The 18,830-nt window shown below is 41.5% G+C and overlaps 1 protein-coding gene across 1 annotated transcript in view; it reads left to right on the top strand.

Moving 5' to 3' along the window:
• FHIP1A (FHF complex subunit HOOK interacting protein 1A) overlaps positions 1-18,830 on the top strand; it is a 224,674-nt gene that overhangs the window by 139,942 nt on the left and 65,902 nt on the right. The window contains exons 3-4 of the mRNA XM_055144688.1: positions 3,683-3,924; positions 12,211-12,837. Coding sequence (XP_055000663.1) covers positions 3,820-3,924; positions 12,211-12,837 — 732 coding nt within the window. The 5' untranslated portion in view covers positions 3,683-3,819. The remainder of the gene's footprint in view (positions 1-3,682; positions 3,925-12,210; positions 12,838-18,830) is intronic.

The following is an 18,830-nucleotide window of genomic DNA, read 5'->3' as shown; positions in this document are numbered from 1 at the left end:
TTAATGATGGTTTGTTTCAGAAAAGAAAAATATACGTGTTAGCATTGGAAGGGTGGGTAGTACTCTCTGTTAGATGTGGAATGTGCATGTGCACATGTGCATGTGTGGATTGTTGGAAAGAACAAATTGAAGAGATGTCAGGTGGTGAGCTCTGCTCTGCACCTTAGACACATCTGATCAGGCTTCCATGCGCCTGTGCGCTTACACACACACACACACACACACACACACACACACACACACACACACACACACTGCTACCCATGACTTTTTCTTTCTTCTGTCTTTTTCAGTTCTTCACTTGGGACTTCTAGCTGTGGTCTGAGAGTTAAATTTAAAAAAAACATTGGGATGGGGGAAAAATAAGTTAAGGCTGATTACAGGAAAGTGCAGCTTCATAGTGAAAACCTTGAGGTTTTCACCCTTTTCATCATGGATCCTTCTCTTTCTTTCAGTTCCATCTTTCCTTTAGTCCCCTCTGACTTCCCTGGCTTGTAGGAGGGTGTGTGTGTGTGTTGGGGGGTGTGGGGTGTGGGGGTGTGGGGGGGAGGTTAGGAAGAGTTCAAGTGAACTAAAGGTGAGAGAATTTTAGCTCATTCTCTAAGCCCAAGTTCCAGATCCCAATTTGGAGACTTGACTGAACCAAAAGTTGGGCCCTAAGATTCTCCTTCCAGCTTTGGATACCACATTGCTATATTTCTGCTTCAGGGACTCTGAGAGATAGTGTAAATACATAGCTCTTTGGCTTCGGGGTGTACTAGGTAGTGTTTCCATTCATATGTTCTTCTGGCTTGCCTTTCCATTCTCTAATGTGACTTGCTTAACTCAGACTATCACTTCAATTCTCCCCTGTGTTTTCCTCATGATGGAGTTTCTGTGCTTCTGACATATTTAGATAGTTCAGGTATCTGCCTCAGAAGTGTGCTTGGATAAGAATCAACCAAGTAAGATGTCCTTTTCTTAGGGAAAATAGTCCCTGAAGAAAGAGGGCCAGGGAGTCAAACAAGGAGGAAGGAGAGGATCGTTTTCTAGAAAGAACAGCATACTTCGAGTCATGGGACTGACATTCTATTTTTGCCAAGACTCACTTGCCAGTGTGTGACCTTGGCTGAGGTAGTTAGTCTGCATGCACCATGTTCTCACCCTCTGAGAAGTTTGTGTGTGAAGTTCCTTGGCAGACTCACTAACGGGATTGTGGAGACATGTTTCTATTTTGGATTTAGAGTCCACTGGCACGATGTATTTCTCCTCCAACTCTGGAAGATTTGACTGAGCTGGAAGCAGACTCAGAAGCTTCTGCCTTTCTAACTGATAGAAACAACCCACTCAACCCCCACACTCTGGTTTTCCTCTTTTATTAGCTGCATAAATGAAAGACGTTGGCATTTTCACAGCACTTGCTGGCCCAGCAATGGTGACACGGAGGAGAGGGTAAGAGTTGGATCCCAGGAAGTGATAGTGGGACAGGGCATAAGGGGACACAGTGCCTGTATCACGGAGTGTCCCCCTGCCCCCAAAGGCGCTGTTACAATATGGTGCTCTGCTTTTTGGGTCACACCTGGCGATGCACAGGGGTTACTCCTGGCTCTGCACTCAGGAATTACTCCTGGTGGTGCTCAAGGGACCATATGGGATGCTGGGATTCGAACCCAGGTTAGCCGCATGCAAGGCAAACATCCTACCCGCTGTGTTATCACTCCAGCCCCTACAATATGGTGCTCTGTGGTGAAGGATCATTGGTGGCTGTAAACAGGGTTTCAGGAATTAGAGGTTGGGAATTCACGGGTTTAAGTGATAAAATATAGTTGTGTGATGGGTAGTCATTTCAACAGGTCTTCCTCTGTGGCCTCTCACTTTCAATGGGTCAATCTCCGTTTGTGCCTCTGCTTTTTTTGGGTCACACCCGTAGATGCACAGGGGTCACTCCTGGCTCTGCACTCAGGAATTACCCCTGGAGGTGCTCAGGGGACCATATGGGATGCTGGGAATCGAACCCGGGTCAGCCTCGAGGAAGGCAATCATCCTACCCGCTGTGCTATAGCTTCAGCCCCAGGTGTTTGTGCCTCTGAAGGATTAATTCTGACATGTTTTCTCTGTTGTGTACCCCCCGCCAACTTTTCATTTTAACATTCTTTCCTGTTAAACTCTAAGCCTCCCACCTTATACCAGGAATACTTGTTTGAATGTTCCTTCACCAGAAGCACTTTCCTTGGTGTGTTTTCTTTTACCCCCCCCCCCCCGCCCACGAGGAGCTAGGTCCAGAAGTCTAACCCAAATCATTCCCTCGAGCCTTTCCTCACATTGGATTGTGTAGAAGAGAAATTGTTGGCCATGTTCTTCCTAGTCATACCCTTTTTCATATTACTCCATTGAAAATAACCTTTTATTTTCTTGGAGAAATTTTATCATGGATTTTGTTTTCCATGAATCATTGTAATGGAATGACTTTTCTCTGAACTGCACCCAATCTGCACCCTGAAGAAATGCTTTTGTGAAGAGTTTTTGTGGGCTGAGCAAACTGATAGGAGAATATCACTGTCTTACTACCTTTGTCTGGGAGCAAGCCCCAGTCCTTGGATCTTCCTCACTGACATTCTGCAGCATCAGTATCTCTTTTACTCAAAGCGGATTCTGTTGTAGTTGGGTTTTCTTCATATCACACCCCCTTAAATTCATTTTTCATTTGCAATAGTGCTACCTTGTATTCACACCTACTAAGCACTTGTTTTTGATGGATCATTTCTCACTCTGATTTGTCAAGGTGACATGGAATTCTATTATTTTTTCAGGTAAGCTAGGACCCTAACTTAGTTTGTAGCCACAAAATGACTGAGACTGCTTTCAATTCTATTATACTGTCATCGATTTTTAAAAAAAATTCAATCATTTTGGACTTATGAGTTTGAGTGCTATTTCATAACCACTCCAACTTGCTTTAAGATATTTGTTTCTGTCACTATTAACTAATAGTTTTCCCATTTTGGGGTGTTTTTACACTATAGAGGCATTGGTAGCATAAATTCTTACATGATTGTAGAAACTAGATTAGAATTCTTACATTTTTTAGAAAATGTTTTATTAAGGTACTGTGATGTACAAAATTACTCGTGATTTAGTTTCAGGCATGCAGTATTTCGGTGCTAATCCCACCACCACTGTCAACTTCTTTCCACCAGTGTTCCCAATTTCTCCTCCCACCCCCAAAGGATTCAAATGTTTGATAATTTTTATCTAGGGGTCTGTGAATGATAATGGGAGTGAGAATAAACCCAATAGTTGTTTCATTAACACAGGAAGCTTTGGTAGCATAGTTACTTGACACTTTCAGAAATAAGATGAGAGAAAGAGGGTAACTTTTAGATACAATAGAAAACATCTGTTTTGTGGGGCTGGAGCGATAGCACAGCGGGTAGGGCGTTTGCCTTGCACGCAGCCGACTCGGGTTTGAATCCCAGCATCCCATATGGTCCCCTGAGTGTAGAACCAGGAGTAACCCCTGTGCATTGCCGGGTGTGACCCAAAAAGAAAAGAAAAAAAAATGAAACATCTGCTTTGTGTCTCTTTTGTTCTCTGTTGGGCTTTGCCCACCTATGCTTTGATTCAGATTTGCCATTGTCAGTGTTTTCTCTCATACAGGAATATAATGAGATACATTTTTTTGTTGTTGCTATTGTCATTGCAGGTTTTGGAAGGTGCCAGTGAAGTGTGAGGAAGTTCTGTTTCTGATGTACATGACTGAGAGACCTGAGAGTACATGACTGCTTGCCAAATTTTGGGGACTATGAAATATGACTTAGAAGCTCTGATTGATGAAGGATTATGATGTCATCGGTTGCAACAGAAAGCAAACTCCAGCAGGCCGTCAGCCTGCAGGGAGTTGACCCAGAAACATGCATGATTGTTTTTAAAAACCACTGGGCACAGGTAATGTTTGGGTCCCACCTTCTCTGCTGCTCTCCGTGGCTCACGCGATCTCCCTCACAGTCAGCCAAGGTTTTCTACCTCTGTGATACCTCTGTGTCCAGAAACAGCAAGAAAAAAACCCTGTCTTCCAGAGAAGGGTGAGAGGAGCTCTCTGTTAGCACCCTTGCTTTCCTAGGCCTGATATCTGGTTAAAAATCATAGTTTTCACCAAGGCAGTTAGGGAATATGAATGTTCCTGAGATATTTTTAGAGGAACAGTGGTTGGCCTCAAAGTGATTTTTACATTATTTTGTAATGTATTTAACTCTGATTATATCCCCTTCCTTTCCCTCCTCCCTGCTGATTTCCCACTAGTCCTTAAACTCTGACCATGCTAGCCTACATATTTATGAAATATTTGCCAAGTGCTGTGCTGAGTACTCCAAATGCTTTCTATCGTATAATTTCCACAAAGCCACCAGGTTCCTCCATTTACAGATGAGGGAGTGGAAAATCACAGAGGTTAAAGAGCTCACTGGAGGTTATGCAGTTAGTCAGTGTCTATGCGGAGACAGACCTAGGTCCTTGACTCTGAGGCCTATCTATTGACCTTTGTGCTCTACCTTTTCCCCCTGCTGGTGGTGTCTTTGCCAAGAAAAGATGATGTGTGGTGGTGATGTCTGACTTCATTACAAAGATGGTTATAAACATTTTTAAAAACATTATTGTTTGCCTTGGCTTCTCTTTGACTCTTCTCTGATCCGCTCATATGGATAATTAGGCTTGGATATTCAGAAATTTTACCACCTCCTCCTTTTCCTCAGGGAGTTTTCAAGCAGTAAAATAAAATTGGTTTTCTTTACTACTTATCCAACATTATGCTCCCCAGGTGAGCTAGTAAATGGCTCTTCACGGACAATTTTTTAATGACTACCTGGTTCCTTCCTGTGGCCAGAAACAATGCCTGGGTTAGACCACTGTGCCTGTAAATCAGAGCAATTACAGGAGATGCAGTTTAGATCAAACTGACATCACGTGCATGGGTGCGCTTGGACTATGTAGCCTCTTGTCACTATCCAAGGTAAAGTTTCCAACTTTTTAAATTTCTGTTCTTCAACTTTTAGATTTTAGAATTTTAATGGGTTTTCTCTGAATATTAAGGGAAGCATCTACTTTAGCAAAAGGAATAAGGTACTTCAGGAGATTTTCCAATACAGTCATTACCTTAGGCTTTGTACGTAAAGATATTTAATGCTATGACTGAACCCTAAGGAATGTGTCCAAGAGCCCATTTGGTGTGGAAAGAGGATATGAGAAGGGCTATTTTGATTTTTTATCTCAAATATTTTTTCATTTTATATGTATAGTAGTACGAATATATTTGAAGAATATTCCATGTATTTTACTGATGTTTTAAATTCTTTGTCATTCAATATTTTAACTGGTAGGAGTGCACAACAAGATATTTGACACTCGGAGGATACTTATTATTTATTGGTTTTGGGGCCACACCCAGCGACTATCAGGAATTACTCCTGGGCCTACAGTCCTGGAGGTCTAGGAGCATTTTAGCCCTAACTATTAGAGTGGGCTGAACAAGTCTGTCATTCTAATATGAACGCTTTGCTCCAGGCTTGTTTCATTTGTTTGCAAGTGATGCCATGGATTGTTATCATTCCTGTTCAAGTAACTGATGTGATCATGTAGTATTCAGTACCATTCTTCAAACTGGATGTGATCTGTTCAGAATTCTGGGCTTGGGACATGCCTTGTGAAGTTCTGTCCCAGATGAGCTTTCTCCAAAACTGTTGGGGTGTTTTTAAGTGTGCCTCAATTCAGGAATGAGTCTGTATATTCTTTCTCATTGGCAAAGGAATAAATACTCATCCCTGAATCACTGCTCATTTTCATTCCAGGAAGAATAACTTTAGCATGATCAGACATTTGGGGAGATCTAAAGCATAGCATTCTCCTTGACTGCTGCACTCCCCTTTTAGTGCAAAAAGATACTGATTTGAGGATACGAATGACTTTGTCAAAGGGAATGGTGTTTGTTTACTTCCTTTTGTAAAGTGGTGATTCTCTTGGACATTAAACTTTGGAAAAGTTTTTATCGTGACTTTTTAAATAATTTGAAGGCTACCATATTCTCTCTCTCTCTCTCTCTCTCTCTCTCTCTCTCTCTCTCTCTCTCTCTCTCTCTCTCTCTCTCTCACCTTCCCCCACGTGATACCCACTAGGCTACAGCATACATCTATTCTTCTTCATGCCTAACTTAAGGTTAGGCATTACAGATGAGGGAGTGGAAAATCACAGAGGTTAAAGAGCTCGCTGGAGGTTATTGCAGCTAGTCAGTGTCTATGCGGAAACAGACCACATTTTAATGATGATGTGCCTACCAGGCTTCTGTATTGCAATAATTCAGGCTACCTTAGGTCCTAAGAAGATAAAGCATGTAGACACAGCTCTTGCTTTGTCTTGTTTCATCCCAGCATTAGATATGTCTCTGCAGTCCAGGATGGGGGCGGGACATTCCCCAACTTGTGCAGGGGCTCCTATGTTATTAGGCTGTGTCTGAGAAACACTTCAGGAAAGGACTACCATGAAAACCAGTGTGCAAGGACGAAAGACAAAGCTCTGAAGTTGAGCAAGAATTGGCTCGACACTGAGATTGGTTGTAGTTATCAGGGACTATTCAATGAAATTTGGCTGAAGATCATGAAATTATACCCTCCTGGGTGATAAGAAATGTTGCTGTTACCTTACTTTGTCCATGATACCACTTTAAATCAGCCTTCCATGGGATCACAAAGAAAACAAATATTCTTGAGACTTTCTTGAAGTGACCAGACTTTGGCCAAAGGGACATAAATCGTCACCTGCTGGCACATGCATGTGTGTAAGATAGAACAGCGGTCAGGGGAAGCGGAAGTCAAGTTCTCAGCAGGGAAACACTTGTGTTTGTTTTGGGGAGGAAGCCATTAGCAGTTGACTTAGGGAGCTCTCTCATTCTGAAAGCTTGGAGAATTCCAGAATGTTTGTCAAATTCAACTGACCACTGATAGGATTGGCTGTTGTTAAAATATAAGAATAGTTGATAATCCTTCAGTCTAGGGAACTAACTGGTTGATTTCTTTCCAAAGAAATGCTATTTGTCTCCTATTCAATTGCTGTCACCCTCAGATTTATAAGTCAAGTGACTTTGAAGTTAAATCGAAATCTAGCCATATGCATCAGCTTAGAGTTTGTAGGCCATTGTTTCAAATATTGATTGTATTTCTTTTTAGGATGACTGGCATTTCCATGTGGATCTGTATGTGATCCAGGCTCATGAGTCACATGTTTCATTATCCCAGACTATATTTGTTCAAGTCTGTAGATCAGCAAATGCCTAGCTGTGATCAGCAAAACACTTACTAGGGTGCTTTGGATCTCAGTCAGTTTACTTAAGAGCGTAGGTTTTATATCAGGGATTGATTGGTTTATTCAATGGTATTTTTCACCTCACAAAAAGGAAGCTAAAAAAGGGAAATATTTGCAAAGTGGAGTTTTCTTATTTTCACTCTTTCCTACTTGTATTTCTCCACCTTCTCTCTGACCTCCTTAACTGTGTTTTCAGTTTCTTCATGAACTGACGGTTGTTTAGTTAGAAACTCTCTGGGGCTGGAAAATCCAAGGGAGACTGAGATTCTCAGAGAGAGGGAATGGCAGGAATGGGCTGGGCTTAGTAAGTGAGTAGCACTAGATCCTGAAGATCAAAGTCGATAAGTAGGTGACGTGAGGCCGCGAGCAGAAATCTGAGAGCAGGAGTATGAGAGTTTGGTGGGAGAGACATGAGAAGCAGCTGCTACAAAGGGGGAAAACAAGGACAAGCCTGGTCAGTCGCATTAGGAATCAGTCTACAGAAACAGCAAGAACGCTGATCCATGAGGTTGGCACCCTTGTGCCTTCAGAACTATAATTCTTTGGCGTTTCTATACAACTTAAGCTCCATCCAGAAGCTTTGTGGGGATGAAAAGCAGGGTGCTGAGTGGTGATGCCTCAGAGTCCACTCGTAAAAGCAGGTCATGGGTGTGTCTGCCTGGAAGGAAAGGGAGGTGGCCTGGGACAGTCCTGACACCTAGAGTGAGTTTTGGGACATGTGGCAACACAGGCTCAATGAACACTTTGCTGATCTCTGCATGTTCTGTGACTCACAGGTGGTGGTTGTAACACACTCATCTTCCAGGCAGAAAAGCTGCTGGACCAGGGCTGGGCAGGAGTGAAGGGCTCTGTGTATGTGCTCCATTTAGGATCATCAGCAGTGCTTTTGTCTCCATGGGTTAGTTACTCTACATCTGTTCTCTCATCTAGCCAGAAGGCAGTATAGGAAGTCCCCATAAAGAGGGTAGAGATGCTAATAAATGTTGGGGGAGAGAGATATAGTACAAGGGTTAAGTCACTGGGGTAATGCACGAGCCTTGCATTCTGCCAACACCAGTCTCATCCCTGGCACTGCATGTGCTGCCCAAGCCCTGCCCTGGGTTGTTCTGAGCACAGAGCCAGGAATAGCCCTTAAGAACCAAAAAACAAAATAAGAGCTATTATTTGCCTTCAGAATAAAAATCTTAGGTCTCTTTTTTGTTTTATTTTCAGTGTGGGTGTAGAAGGCAAAAAGGGGATTTATTTGCAAAGTAATGTGTTTATTTGCAGAGAAATAATTTATTTTATTTCTAAAGGTGCTTTATTGGGTGAGGGTGTTTGGCCACACCCAACTATGTTCAGGATTGACTCCTGGTTGTGCTGAGGATTCCAACCAGGATCATGCTGTAAACCAAATGCAAGTCAAGTGCCTTCTTTCAGGCCTTGGGCATAGTTTAAGTGAGGATTAATGTCTTCTTGAAATACCTATAAAGACCTGATCAAGTAAAAAGTTCTCAGGTGAAAAGAGTTTTCTTTCTTGGGGCTGGAGTGATAGCACAGGTAGAGTGTTTGCCTTGCACGTGGCTGACCCGGGTTCGAATCCCAGCATCCCATATGGCCCTCTGAGCATCGCCAGGAGTAATTCCTGAGTGCAGAGCCAGGAGTAACCCCTGTGCATCACTGGGTATGACCCAAAAAGCCAAAAAAAAAAAAAGAGTTTGTTTTTTTTTAAATAAGAACAGTGAGTGGGGAAAGGTTAAGAAGCCCTAGTTTAAATAACTTGCATTTATAATACACTCAGATATATGATGACTGTCTACTCATCTGTATCTGCTATAAATCTGTATGCATAGGTATAAGTTTCTCTTGCTTTGGAAGTTTTGAGATTAGGAAATTTCTAATAAATTATTTATACTCAGTGCTTTGGTCCTTTCTTTAGGTATTAGTACAAAGTTACATTGTGTACTTTTATTTATATTATGAAATTAGATCAACATACAGAAAAAGAATTTTACTTTAAAAATTTCATTTTTCTGCACTGGTGAAGGGGATAGGTGTTGAAACATTGTATGACTGAAACCCAATCTTGAACAACTTTGTACTGTGTATCCCACAGTGATTCAGTTTAAAAAGAAGTTTCATTTCTGGGGCTAGAGCTATAGCACAGCGGTAGGGCGTTTGCCTTGCACGAGGTCGTCCTGGTTTGATTCCCAGCATCCCATATGGTCCCCTGAGCACCTCCAGGAGTAATTCCTGAGGGCAGAGCCAGGAATAATCCCTGTGCATTGCTGGATGTGACCCAAAAAGCAAAAAAAAAAACAAAAAAAAAAAAAACAAAAACCTGCACAAGTTTGCATAAAATTATATGATTTATTTAGCTTTTGAAAAAATAACTTTTATGGTGGGCTGGAGCGATAGCACAGTGGGTAGGGCATTTGCTTTGCACACGGACGACCCAGGTTCTATTTCTCCACCCCTCTCCAAAGAGCCTGGCAAGCTACTGAGAGTATCTCTCCGGATATGCCAAAAACAGTAACAAGTCTTACAATGGAGACGTTACTGGTGCCCGCTCGAGCAAATCGTTGAGCAATAGGATAACAGTGATACAGTGAACTTTTATGGTGTTATAACCTTTGAATTATAGTCTTCTTGATTGGGCCAATAATATTTTAATTTTTCATTATTGAAATGTTCTTACTACATATAAACATGTTTAAAGCAGCCAATATGGGGTTGTTTCCTCAGGGCATTTTTCCCAAAGGGAGATTAACCAGTCAAAGGGCAGGAATGAACTCAGATTTTCTCTTACACATTGCCCCTTGTTTCCAGAAAGGGTGAACAAATTCCATACCACTGTCAGTGAATATATAGGACACAGCCCCAAATTTTAGTCAGAGCACACATGAGTATAATTACATTTCTGCCCCAGGGTCTCACTGCAAAAATAGCTCTCATAAGTAAACTCAGTATGTGGACTTTGGAATTACAGAACTGATAAAGCCTGTAGCTAATTTGTTCTTTCTAGAGTGGAGTCTTTAAGTTAGAGCTTTTGGACTAAGGAACACGCTGCATTGACATGGAGCCCCCTTTTGGACAAGTGTGGTACTGTGCTCACTCTGAGATCAAGGTCAGGGCAAGACCCACAGTTTCTGCCAAGGGGTTGTCAACCAGCCAGGAGTTCTGTATGCTTTTTGGACTCTGGAGTGGGGTCTACTTTGGAGTCTGGCCTGTAGTGAAAGAGAGGGGATGTTGAGTGTATTTCCTGGGATCACCAGTCCTCAAGCTCTGTGTCTCCTGGGCAGTTGCTCACAGAAAAACTTCCTCTTGAAAATGCCAGCTCAAGGGTATTGGGGTGATTCCCCCCCATCCCATATGACAACATTCTTAATTTTGTGACAGAGCCAATAGATATCTCAGGTTCTGTGGAAATTTATTAATTCTATACGGCTGTACTTTTTGGGTCTTAAAAGATTTCTTTGCCTTGCTTCTGACAGGACAAAAACGTAGCCTTTTCCTTCAGAAACAAATTTTTCTCATTTCTCATGCATGCTGACATAGCATTGTATCTTTGCCAGCTTCCCCAGTGACTTGCAAAAACCCTGTAACCTAAATAGAAAAAGTGCAGCGGTGCTGGTAGAACGAGCAAGGAATGTACAGGCTGTGGGAGTCTGAATCTGTAGCAGGGCGTTCAGAAAGACCGAAAGGAAAAAAGAGAAAGCCATTGATTCAGTGTTTGATTACTGTGAAGTGTACCCTTAACATGCATCTGAAAGAAAGTAAGTTTATGATTGTTATAAAAATTCCAAGTCATATAGTTAAATTGAAGCAGAGTTCTAAAATAGAATTTCTAGGTATCAGTGTAGTATAGATGAACAATGGAGATAGGAAGTATTCAGATGCCAACAGTGCTCTGGGAAGGACCCCAGGACTCTCCTGACTTAATATGAGATTTATTTTTTACTGTCAAATAGTTTCCTTTGGTGGTAAAATATATGTAGCAGAGTGTGTCATTTTAAACATTTTTAAGACTCTAACTCAGCAGCATTAACTACATCCACAACACTGTGGAGCTATCACCACTATTTTTAAACCTTCTCATCACCTGAACCGAAACTCTACTTAAGGGCTTTATTCTGTAATTGGTTAACTCAGTTTATTCCCCCCCATTTTAAAGAAACAGGGCTCACACTCCCTCCCTCCCCTGGTTTCAACATCTGCCGTCAATTTGAGGTGTTTCTGCTCAGTGAGTGTCTCATTCTCCTCGGTTCCTGCTCTTCCTTCCTCCTTGGTTGGTGGACGTGATACCTGTCCATGCAGAGAGGGAGGAGGATTATTCTTTCAGGGGTTGTGAGCTGAACTGAGCATCCAATCAACTATTTGTAGGAGACCATGAAGATTTTTGCTTATGCAATGTATTTTAAAATGAAAAAGCACTATTATGTCCTTGATAATGTAGGGGAAAAATTAAGAACCTGTCATCACTTTGAATACAAAAGTGAAAACTATTTTTACATATTTATTTTAATCTGTTGCACATGTTTCTGACACAGTTGATAGTTATGTATCTAACTATACACTGGTATGAATTGACTTTTATCTAATATATCACTGTTCTTCATTTTGCTCAACAGTCTTCAGAATTACAGACCCAGGAATGCAGATAGCTTTATACCATGACCTTTGACTTTCTGGCAGTCAAAATGCATAATGATCACAAATAAGCAGCACCTGAATCTTTCTTTAGGCTAGCCCCTCTGTTTTATTCTTATGAGGCACACACATGACACTCACATTTATCTCCCATGGTCCAGCTTCTCCCATGGTGATCTGGTACAAGCTGTGGTGTTGTGTCTTAGTAAGGATGATAAGCATCGGTTGGATGACCCGTGTTTGGTTTGGTTCCAGGTTGTGAAAATCTTAGAGAAGCATGACCCCTTGAAGAACACCCAGGCTAAACACGGCTCCATCCCTCCCGATGAGGCCAGTGCTGTGCAGAATTACGTCGAGCACATGCTCTTCCTGCTTATTGAAGAGCAAGCCAAGGATGCTGCCATGGGGCCGATTCTGGAGTTTGTGGTCTCTGAGAACATCATGGAGAAACTCTTCCTTTGGAGCCTGAGGCGGGAGTTTACTGATGAGACTAAAATCGAGCAGCTGAAGATGTATGAGATGCTGGTCACCCAGTCCCATCAGCCTCTGTTACACCACAAGCCTATTCTGAAGCCCCTGATGATGTTGCTGAGCTCTTGCTCTGGGACCACCACCCCCAATGTGGAGGGGAAGCTGGTTGTCTTGCTCAACCAGCTCTGTTCCATCCTTGCCAAAGATCCATCCATTCTGGAACTCTTCTTCCACACTAGCGAGGACCAAGGGGCAGCCAACTTCCTCATCTTTTCCCTTCTGATTCCCTTCATTCACCGAGAGGGGACTGTCGGCCAGCAGGCCCGGGACGCTTTGCTCTTTATCATGTCTCTCTCGGCTGAGAACACCGTGGTGGCTCATCACATCGTGGAAAACACTTACTTTTGTCCAGTAAGTCCCTCTCCTTGTCTTGTTTCGCACCCACCCCTCTTCTCTTCTGCTGTGCTTTTCTTAGTTCTTTTCACTTAAAATTTTTTCTTTTTAGGGGCTGGAGTGATAGCACAGCGGGTAGGGCATTTGCCTTGCACACAGCTGACCCAGGTTCGAATCCCAGCATCCCATATGGTCCCCTGAGCACCGCCAGGGGTAATTTCTGAGTGCATGAGCCAGGAGTGACCCCTGTGCATTGCCGGGTGGTGACCCCCAAAAATTATTATTTTCTTTGTAAAAGAAATTTGGGAATCTTTGGGGCCACAGCCAGGACTGCTCAGGGCTTACTCCTAAGTAAGGGAGCTGCTCTGGGGACCAGAGGGTCCGGGTTAGCTGCATGCAAGGCAAGTGCCTTAACCCTTAAGCTGGCTCTCCAGCCTGATCCATACTTTTTCTTCTTCTTTCTTTTCAGTGAATTGTATCTGGTAAATTCAAGTAAAGATGTTTAGAGGAAGTCTTTGGGACTGGAGCAGAGGTTTCTAAGTTGAAGTACTTTTAGGCTGTAAGTTTGTGCCAACAGAGGAAACTTTATTTGTTTCTTGGTTCTTTCCTGTTTAGCTTAGGAATTATTTTAGGTTTTTTTTTTTAAGAGCATAGCCTGAATCATTGGTAGAATCTGCACTTTCTGTGTTATTAGCGTTACAGGTTGATTTTGAGCCAATGAATCATGGCATGTGGCGAGACCCCTAACAGCTGTTTTTTGAAATTAATTTGTTTCTCAGCAAGATAATGACCATAATTGTAGACCCGCAGCATGGACTTTATCTAAAATATACATATTTAAGATTTGAGATAGCAAGAAGTACTCAACTCTGTTTAGTTTTTAATCATTGGTATGGTGAAAAATAAAGTGGGAGGTGCTTTGCAGGTGTTGAACTAGCCCAGCCCCAGTCACAGCTCCAGAAAATCATGGGAATTCTTGGGGACTCTTCATACACTTTAGGGGATGGGGAGACAATACACTGGGTAGGGTGCTTGCATTCTACGTGGCCATCTGAGGTTTGATCCGCAGCACTGCACGTGGTCCCCCCAAGCCCCACCAGGAGTGATCCCTGAGTGCAGAGCCATGAGTTAGTCATGAACACTGTTGGGTGTGGCCCCCAAATAAACAAAACAAAATGGTTTAGGGCTCTGATTATTTTTTGGTGTAAGTACTGCTTTTGGAAGTGAGATTTAAATGACAGATTTAGGAGCTACAGAGAGAGTACAGTTAGTAAGACTAACTAGGGTTTGATCCCCGCCATCCTACATGGTCATCCCTAATTTAACCACTTTAAGAGTGATCTTTGAGTGCAGAGACAGGAGTAATTCCTGTGCATTGCCAAGTGTGGCCCCAACCTCATACCTGCCCATGACAAATTTGTAGATATTTCTTCTAGTTTGAAAAATAAGTTGGACAACTATTTTATTTACCAACTCAGTGGACATTTCTAGTTTATTTCCATTATCTGTGGTTTTATTTTTAAAACCACTTCATTATATTTATTTATAAATTAAATTGGCTGTAATATTCCTGATTCTGCTTGAGAGTATACAAGACAATTAGTGAGTTTTATTGGGACAGGCCAGGCAAGTCACCCTAAGAAGATTCATTGTTAATTAACACCATGTGGGTGGGTCTTGACCGGGCTGAGGGCATCTAGAAGTATCTAGAAGTGTATGTGGGATTGCTTTGGTTGTCATAGAGATCCTGAGTGGCTATGAAGGTTCATACCCGCTTTTGCACACTGGAGAATCATAATCCTAGTAAATGGCATTCTGAAGTTTCCTTTGACGTTCAAAAGCAGTAATCTTTATGCTACTACATATTTATTTTTACTTAAGGAACCAGGATTTTTTAATGTCTGATGAATATTTGAGTAAAAGTTTTGAAAAATAGAATTTCAATCAAGAAGTTTGGGTTACCATGAGTGTCTTCTGGGTTCTTCCACTGAGAGAAGAAATTGTGCCAAGATTGATAGTGAAATGGGAAGTAAACAAGTGATTTTGTTCATGTGTTCCAGCATATTAAATCTCCCTTGTTTCATTTATCAATGCATAGTTCCTTATAAGCTGTTTTTAAAGACTATATCTTGGGCAAAAATGGAACTTCTTACCCTGATTTCAAACATCTCTCAAATATATTACTGGTATTAGTTTCCTAGTGTTTTTTTTTTCTTTTTGGGTCACATCCGGCGATGCACAGGGGTTGCTCCTGGCTCTGCACTCAGGAATTACTCCTGGCGGTGCTCAGAGGACCATATGGGATGCTGGGAATCGAACCCGGGTCAGCCGCGTGTAAGGCAAATGCCCTACCCACTGTGCTATTGCTCCAGCCCAGTTTCCTAGTGCTCTTGTAATAAATTAGCAAAAAAATAAAAATAAAAACCAGGAAAAAAAATCCTGCTAGTGCTTTAGACTACCCATATTTGTTGTCTTATTGGCAGTAGTATCTTACTATAGGTTCAAGTCCGATAGGTCCCACTGGGCTGAGATGTTGGCCAGGTCTGTGTCTCTTTATGGAGGCGTTAGGTCTTTTCCTCACCCTTTTCTAGCTTATGAGGATGGCCTGCCTTTCTTGGCTTATGGCCTCTCTCCTATGTGTTCACAGTCCATTGTCTGGTACTGTTCTAACTTCTGTAATCATACCTCCTGGTCTTCTAGACCTCTTCTGTGGGTCCTTGTGATTGTAGTGGGTTTACGGGATCATCCAGGCTAATCTCCTTTATTTAAAGATCCACTATTTGGCAACCTGAATTCCTGCCAGAGCCTTTATTCCCCTTTGCCATGTCACCTAATGTGTTTGCAGGCTGAGGGATTAGGGTGTAGAGAGACTTGTCAGGTTGGAGGGGTGGGGGTGGAGGAGCGTGATTTAGTTCTCTGACAGGATTGCTGCATTCATTTGGAGAGCTCTTGAAATATGGGCAGGAACACAGTATATTTAGTGTTATTTTAGAAACATAATCTGTGTAGGTGGGTAAATTTGGGAGATGCTGAGGTATAGTAGGAAGATAGTAGGAAGACACATTAGTGTGTAGAGAAAGGAGTGGCAGGAATGAGAATGAAAAGATGAGTTGTATAATGTGGATAGGAATAGTTTTGTGAGGAAATTCTACCCAGTTTGAGTTTTGGCTTATTTGAATTATTTTGGATTGTTCTCTTGGTAAAGAAGTAACACAAGTATCGAAACGAGTGATCAAAATATCCAGATGGTTCATGTGGTCAATATGCCAAAGACAATTTAAAAAATGCCATTTACAGAAACAACACTGTTATATATCTGGAATATATATATATAAATATGTGGGGGCCAGAGAGATGGTACAGTGGCTAAGGTGATTTTCTTCCATTTACAATAAAGCAAAAACTGGAATTAAGAATAATAATGGGTTACAGATCTCTGCAACATAAAATTTAACACAAAAAATGACAAATGAATGTTATCTAAAATATTTTTTTAAGTTGTAATGCTACAAATAAGGAAACAGAAAAAAACCTCTTAGAAAAATGGCAAAGACTTGCAAGAGAGCTCCAAGAATAAACCAAAAGCCAATAAACATAAAATATGATCTGTTTTTAAATCAGGGAAATGCAAATTAAACTCACAAGGAGATACTAGATTATTCTCATCAACGTGACTAACTTCAGACATCTGATATCAGCAAGTGGGTTGGTAAGGGTATTTACAAGGATAGGATGCATGTCCAAAAATATTCAATAGAATGGAGATTTGAGGAAGAGAAAAAATAGAAGTGCATTAAGGGGAAAGATAAATTAAGTGAGTTTAATCCTGCATCAGTGGATTACTACTTAGTATTCAAAACAGAATGAATCACGTGTAACTGCATGTATATAGGTGAAGGTTAGTAAGTCTTAAAGTGTGTAGGAAAAGTAGAACAAAGTTACATAATATAGCATGTAAATATTTGCGTGAAGTTAAAACCTGAATTTTAAATACATGTGTATAAGTGAATATAAATTCAGACACAGGAATGTGAACCAAAGTCACATGAACTAGTTTGTGAATAAAAGGATGAGGAATATTATGGAATTATAGCACAATTTAGCTCTATTTATAAAGTTTTATATTTTTGAGAAAATAAAGAACATTTGGAAAGAATTATGGCAACATATTAATATCTGTTAAATTGTGAGGATGGTTTTCTGTTTTGTACGTTTGTAATATTTCATATTTAAATATACTAGGATGAGACTAGAACATGTTTTAAATGTTGAGATTTTCACTTACGATAAGCAGATTTCACTGAGTAATTGTAGCTTTTATAGAGACGTGTTTGAAAACTCAATACAGTTCATTAAAACGAGAGGAGAAACCACCTCTCCAGCTGACCTTATTTGCTGGAATAGAACACAGAGCTTCGTTGTGTTAAGTTGCCCCTCAGGATAGATCCCATAATCTCATTTGTCCCCCGTTTTCTATAATTACATCTGACAACATAATTAAAAAAAGGTTTCTTTATGTTAAAGATAAAAAGCATACTCTATTAACCATCCGGCTAAGGACCACAATTGACAAAAAGCTTTCTCTAATTGGTATGATTGTCAAAGTATGTTAGCATCAGACTTTTGGAAGAGTAATGACTCCATCAGGAAACTGGACCACTTTGGGAAACTTTGACCGTAGTTGGAGGAAGTGCCTGCTGGTTCTATCTCAGGACGAGCTTTCCCAGGGGAAAAAGCAGAACAATGCTCTGGGATGGGGGAGAGGGGGCAGTTCAGTGCCAGAAATCACTTAGGGACTGACTGCCCTATCTTCTTTCTATTCATTTTGTTTTTGTTTGTTTTCAGGCCGTATCTGCCAGTGCTCAGGGCTTACCTCTTTCTCTATGTTTACTCCTGACCCCACTCTGGGGGCCTGTGGGAATGAACTGGAATCAGCCAGGTGCAAGGCAAGCACCTTAACTCCAGTGTTTTCTCTCCGATCTCTGATATTTGTTTGTTGGTTTTTGACCAAATATTGAGGACCAAGCCCTTGTCACATGTCATAGAGTGACCAGAGAGGAAAGCAGCCCACCCATGCATTGAGAAATGCAGATGGAAATACACAACTTTTAAGCACACTGCCGCTGGTAGAAAATTATTTATCCCATATCCAGAATTTATGAGGCTTTTTATTTTGGTAAGTTGTATCAAATGGTCCCCACCAGGTGTTCTGCTGCTAGCTTCAGACTAAAGCCATCTGTTCGAGAGCCTTTGTTTTTGCTAAAATTAACCGGCTACCATTGGATGTTGAAAGGTACAGCCAGACCTCTCCTGAGTTGTTTGCAGTGCTCGGTGCATGTGCTATTTTTTTTCCTCCCTGGGAAACCTGGTGGGGCCATCATGGGTTCACTCTTTCCTTTAATCCTTGGAACCATAGAGAGCTGAAGTACTGCCTGTAAATGGCAAACCATTTGGATCTGCCACTAAAACCCCCCAGTGTTGATAGCTCCCAGGCCTCACTCACTGTTGGGGCAGCAGGCAGTTTGCTTTTGGACTTGTTTTCATCTCATGACTTTATGTGGTGATGTTTCCTATAAGGCTACTTTGAAAAAAAAAATTGGGGTGGTATGGGAGAGGTGCAGGGGTTAAAATGCTTGCCTTGCCTGCAGCAATACCTCATTTGATTCCTAGCACTACAGTTGCTCTCCCTGGCACTGCCAGGATGATCCCTGAGCTAGGGGTCATCCCCAAACACTGCTGGGTGAGACAGTCCCCACGCCAGGGTATAATTGACCTATAATCCCATGTTACCCACGTACAATGTTTGTTGCTTGTATATTTCTAGATCCTCTTGAGAAGATAAAGGAAAAATGTCAGATTAATACTATATTGGAAAGAAACATAATAGTTTACAATGAGTTTTTTTATGGTCAGGATCCCAAAAGAACAAATATAGCGAATGAACATTTTGTCTTTTATTTTGTTACTCTTAAGTTAGATAAGTTAGATGAAATTTAACAGGAAATATATTG

Source organism: Sorex araneus, chromosome 7 (assembly GCF_027595985.1).
Source record: "Sorex araneus isolate mSorAra2 chromosome 7, mSorAra2.pri, whole genome shotgun sequence".
Lineage (NCBI taxonomy): Eukaryota > Metazoa > Chordata > Mammalia > Eulipotyphla > Soricidae > Sorex > Sorex araneus.
This window is presented reverse-complemented; position numbering and strand designations above follow the sequence as displayed.